Source organism: Cyprinodon variegatus, unplaced genomic scaffold, assembly GCF_000732505.1.
Source record: "Cyprinodon variegatus isolate N-32 unplaced genomic scaffold, C_variegatus-1.0 Scaffold434, whole genome shotgun sequence".
Classification (NCBI taxonomy): domain Eukaryota; kingdom Metazoa; phylum Chordata; class Actinopteri; order Cyprinodontiformes; family Cyprinodontidae; genus Cyprinodon; species Cyprinodon variegatus.
The window spans coordinates 366,719-372,379 of record NW_015150887.1 but is presented as its reverse complement, the minus strand read 5'-3'; the positions used below and the strand labels follow the sequence as shown (position 1 = coordinate 372,379).

The window sequence follows — 5,661 nt, the reverse complement described above, 5'->3', positions numbered from 1 at the left end:
GTAACAATGCCATCACCATTACCAGTGCATACCTCCACCTAAAATCAACTTTCTTTGCAGTTGTAGAAAATATTTACTTTATGCATCCACCAAAATGTTTTGAAATGCATCATTTTGACCTGCAGCCAGCCGTTGCAGCCCAGTCATCAGACCTAACATCTAACAGCGGCGACACGGAAGGAGATACTTGCACCATCTGCTTTGAGGCATGGACCACTGCAGGGGAACACAGGCTCTCTGCTCTGCGCTGTGGACACCTGTTTGGGAAGACCTGCATTCAGCGCTGGCTCAAGGCTCAGGGCTCAGCTGGTAAATGTCCACAGGTGAGTAACCCCAATAGATCTCAGCGGAAAGTCAATCAGTTAAACAATAATACAACTGCAGGCTTTCATCTTTTTAGCATTTAATAGTTTTCTCTTTTTAGTGCAACAAGAAAGCAAAGCCGTCTGACATTGTGCTGCTGTATGCTCCAAAAGTGAGAGCCCTGGACAACTCTGAGCAAGAGCATTTAAAAAGGTAAACATTTGACTCTTTGTTTCAACGGTAACTTAAGATGTAAGACTAGAAACAAGTGAGGATCACAGTTGCCTCTCTCAAAATACATTTTTGACATAATTTCATAAAGACAATTGCCCATTGGTGAATTGTTTTCGGATACAATCTGGCAGTGGCAAGTGTTAAAGGAAAACATATTGACTCATCGTTACAACTATCCATAACATCTACATGCGGTACCCTGCATACGATTATTTTTATAGAAATTAAGTGTTTTAATCCTGTTGATCAGATTTTATTATTGATCTTACCTGAAATAAGATGATTTAACAGCCAGTTTTAAAAATCCAACAATACATGTTTAAAGAAGTCTTTGCTGCAAATGTTCATGCCATGTCATCTTTATATATCGGTGAAATTGTAAATCTTGTGTGTGTCTGTGTTCAGATCTCTGGAGCTGGAGCAATCTCTGAGGAGGAAAGCTGAACTGGAATCAGCCGAGTATAAACTGAAGTTTCAGGCCGTCACCAGCAAATATGGACAGGCGCAGCAAGAGCTGCAGGTATAAATACCATATATCGTATTTACTTATATATTTTTTTTCCTTTAAACTAAATGTTGGTGTGGTTTAAAAAACTAATTAATAAAATAAAACCATACTGCAGCCTACAAAAATAAATTACGGGTTCTTAGCAGATAACTTCAAGCACAATAACAGCTGATCCATGTTTTAGATTCTGTAAAAAGTCCAATTAAAGGTTTTATGGCTTACCCAATAGAATTACACTCATATTTTTCCCTGTTGCAGCTACATTGTTTTTTAAACCTGCACATCTGTCTGCACTTTTTGTAGGAACTAAAAGCGTTGATGGCCCAGACAGGAAGAAGCTCGGCTTCCCCCTCATGCTCCTCTTCCTTCTCCCCTCTGTTAAGCCTGTCTCAGAGGCTGGAGGGCTCCAGGACCTCACAGTACAGCTTCTCTAAGGCGGTGCTGGTGTCTCAGGCAGGTGGCTGCAGAGTTCTGTCCTACTGTGAACCTCTGTGCTGTCTGCTTGCCTCACAGCCATCCCCTCACTCCACACTAGTGCCAGGTAACTTTCTCACTTCCTATTTTTTTTTTTTCTAATTAGTTTATTTTACTGAATGTGTTTTGCTGCTGTGTTTTGCTGCTGTGTTTTGTTTTATAGAACTTGTTCAACATCTCTCTCTTCCTTAAAATTACTTTTGCATTTTCTTGTCTGAAGTCATTTTAGCTATTTCCTGCTTTTCTAAACTGAAAAAAGAAACACATTTTCCCTTTAAACTTAGTTTTTTGGTATTGATGATTATTTGTAGTTAATAAAGGTACCGTCTCACCATTGTGCTTAATAATAGTGTAACTGTTTATTTATAGTATCTACTGTTGCAGGTCTCACTGCATTAATGAGGCTTTAAAGTAGGGGTGAAATGGGTATCAGTTGAAATAAAATGTTAACACCTAAACCAGTTGCTGTTACACAGATTCCTACTCTTCCTGCATTTATTTAAGTTTGCCCTTTAAATCACAGTGCAAAGCTTGATATTAGAGCTTAGTACTCTAATTGAACTTCTCTGAAGTAATGTTTCCTTTAAATCTTTTTATTCTCCATTAGGTTGTGGAGTGAAAAAGGTGAGCTTGGTCAACATGAAAGCTAGTCAGTATGTTCCAATCCACAGCAAACAGATAAGGGGTCTGTCCTTCAGCAAGGAGAACAACAGTCTGCTTTTATCTGCTGCGCTAGACAACACCATTAAACTAACAAGGTAAGCCTTTCACCATAGTACCTTATAAAAATGGTTTCTCACTGCTTACACCCACTTTACAGATGCTTTGAATTACACTGATGTATATAGAGCTCGGTGTTCCTAAACCTCCGTAAAAGACCCAGACAAAATCTCATTATAGCAGGAAATCTGACAGCGAGGCTCAATCTGAATTCTGGAAATTGGTAAGGACTCTTCTGCTACGTTCACGCCGCATGTGATTGAAGCAGCTGGTTTACATGCAAACTCAATGGTCGACGTGCATCATGGGGCATCAGAATGTCCTGCAGAGCATCTCAAGCAGCTGAAGCTGCGCCTCATGAGGTTCTGACACGCGTCACAAGCAGCAGCTGCTGGAATTGAAAAAATGTTACTTTTAATGCTCGACGAGCCACATCAACCAATCAGAGAAGCTGATATGGGAGATCATATTGATAACCTATCAAAACGTAAAAGCATTGCAAAGCAAGAGATTTATATCTTTAAAAATACCATGTTTACATTATAATTATTTTTATTTATTTTTATTTTTTTTTTAGATTTAGCATCAGATGCTTTGCAGTTTGTAGTGAAACAATGAGATGTTTTCTTTCCTCTGTACTTGTGATATTAGATTAATACTGGAGCTTTACTTGAAACAACAGGCAAAGATAAGTTAAGGGAAATCCAGAGAGTTAAACTGAAGTTGAAACTACTTCAACAGGATTCTCTTTCTGGTTTAGTCATTCTAAATGTCTGTTGTCGTGGCTTTAATCAGAAACACTTGTTTTGCAGTTTACTTACCAACACGGTGGTTCAGACCTACAAAACGGATAAACCTGTATGGAGCTGCTGCTGGTCTTTGGATAATAGTAACTATGTCTATGCTGGTCTAAGCAATGGCTCGGTGCTGGTTTATGACACCAGAGATACCAGCACACACGTTCATGAGCTGGAACCTCTTCGATCCAGGTAAAAACTTCTCTTCCAGTTAGTTATCTTGCTGATGAAGCAGTAGAATTTAACATCTTCATATTACAACTACCCTTCTGTCTGTTATTGAGGCTAAAGTTATGGATCTTTGGTGCTTCTAGGTGCCCAGTTGCATCTTTGTCCTATGTACCACGGGCGGCATCTAGCTCTTTCCCCTGTGGTGGACTTATTGCCGGATCACTGGAGGGTGCTTGTTTCTGGGAGCAGATGAATGAAACCACATACACACCCCATATGCTGCCTCTAGAGAGTGGTGGCTGCACAGATATCCAAGTGGAGACAGAGAGCAGACACTGTCTGGTCACATACCGGCCTGGTAAGACCCCATCTCTATGTTATAATCATTAGACACTGCTGCTAGAACCATGCAACTGAACAACTTATCAGTTTTATCTGCAATCACGTTGATTAAGTGGCAAATTTCAGCTGATGTTACCCCAAGCCACGTAACAAAAAATATTACATTTAGTCAAATAACACTGAAAAAACCCAGTTAACAAAATGCATTTTATGTCATAATTTTGGATGGTCAGATCTAGGGCCATTAATCAATGGATTAATCCATGGATTAAACAGAACTAAGCACTGAAAAACCTGGATGCAGGTCGTGTGAACTGTTGTGACCTGAGTGTTTTCTTTTTAAGCTCAAGGCTGTGTGTAATTAAATGTCATCTATGCTGCAGGACGCTCTCATCCGACTCTACGATGCGTCCTGATGGCACTGACTCGCACCCCTCAACAGGACTCAAGCCAGCTGCCCAGCTGCTCCTGTTCTCCTGTGCAGACATTTAATGCAGGTTCATCCTGCAAATTGCTCACCAAGAACACGGTGTTCAGGAATCCAGACGGACATGGCATGCTGGTCTGCGCTGGGGATGAGGCCTCCAAGTCCACCCTGGTAAGTCTCTGTGTTTGTGCACTCATTTTTTATATGTATTAGGAATGGCTGAACTGTAATTAATTATCAATATATATTACAGAATAACTTTATTCAACAGCAGCAGTAATGCAGCAATTATTAATAATACATACAGAAATAAGACAACAATTGATGGTCTCCCATGCTTTTATTGTGAAATGCTGACAGCTAGTCTTGACAGTTAATAACATGGGGTTGCCAGGGGTAACGGCAGGTCCAAAGTAAAGGGTCTGGGAGGCAGGTGATTTGCTAAATATTAAACAATCATTCCAGCTACTTAATATGGTAAACGTGCCCGCTGTTATATTCATTACTAGCACAGGATGACTTTAACTTTATATCAGGAAACAAGCGCTGCACTGACGTCTGCTGGATGGTGATGGGATGGTGACATCATATATTAATCAAACAATGACTTCACTATAAGCATTAAAAAAAATGTAATGTTATTTAATCCCTCTGATGAGCCATGACTATGAGCTGTCACATAAATACCACAAGACCTATAGGCCAAACTTCTTTCAAAGTCCACACAATACTTTTCTTACCATCATATTTATCATCACCAAAATGATGTGTTCCACAATTTGATTCATTTGTCATGTATTGCTTGAGTATCTCCCCCTAATTATAACTCAAGCAATATTTTATAACATCTTAATAAATAACTTTTTTTTACCATCATCAGCTGAAATTATGATTTCTTAAATTATTCTTTCTTAAAAACCAAATTAAACAACCTTATGTTTTGTACATATTGCAAAGGGCAGGAATAGGAAGGTAACTGGGATTCCCTGTTTGGAAAAAGAAAGTCAAACTTGAATTATTACCCAGGTTATTTTAATTTAAAAAGTTGTGCTATTCACGATAATTCATGGTGCTCCTAAAAAAATTTTCGGGCTCCTAAATGTTGTTATCTGGGAGCACTTGTGCTCCTGGTAAAAAAGCCAGTCCATCGCAGGGCCACACAGAGGCATACAAAGACGAACAACCACACACAGTCAGTCACTCCTAAGGGCAATTTGGAATGTCCGGTCAACCAAACATGCTAGTTTTTTCACTGCGGAGGAAACCCACGAAGACACAGCAAAAACGTGAAAAGGTCCTGGTTCTCCTGGGACTCGAACCCAGAACCTTCTTGCTGTGAGGTGATGGTGCTAACCACCACCCCACTGCTGCCCCAATCAAATTTAAATCAATTGTCCCACACATATTTTTGACAAAGTCTACATATTGAAAGTTTCATTTTAAAGTCACTGATATGCTGATTTGTACTGTATTGTTTCTTTGAGCTTCTATTTCATTCAGATTCTGCCTCTGTCTCTGAATTGGCTAGCACAGCTATTTTTTAATCTTGCTTAATTACAAAGGCATCACGCTGGGTTAAAGAGATAGTTCGGGATTTTTGACATGAATCTGTATGGCATCCCCATCACCAGTGTCATGCAATCACACTGACTTACCCCTGGCAGCATCCTGTGAGCAGAGTTCTC

At 39.7% G+C, this 5,661-nt stretch overlaps 1 protein-coding gene across 1 annotated transcript in view; it reads left to right on the top strand.

Annotated features, from left to right (window-relative positions):
• The first annotated feature begins 104 nt into the window (after window positions 1-104).
• Window positions 105-5,661, top strand: part of rfwd3 (ring finger and WD repeat domain 3) — a 10,534-nt gene continuing 4,977 nt past the window's right edge. The window contains exons 1-8 of the mRNA XM_015388754.1: window positions 105-323; window positions 425-516; window positions 943-1,057; window positions 1,349-1,586; window positions 2,127-2,277; window positions 3,052-3,228; window positions 3,351-3,565; window positions 3,933-4,147. Of these exons, the coding sequence (XP_015244240.1) occupies window positions 105-323; window positions 425-516; window positions 943-1,057; window positions 1,349-1,586; window positions 2,127-2,277; window positions 3,052-3,228; window positions 3,351-3,565; window positions 3,933-4,147 (1,422 nt within the window). The remainder of the gene's footprint in view (window positions 324-424; window positions 517-942; window positions 1,058-1,348; window positions 1,587-2,126; window positions 2,278-3,051; window positions 3,229-3,350; window positions 3,566-3,932; window positions 4,148-5,661) is intronic.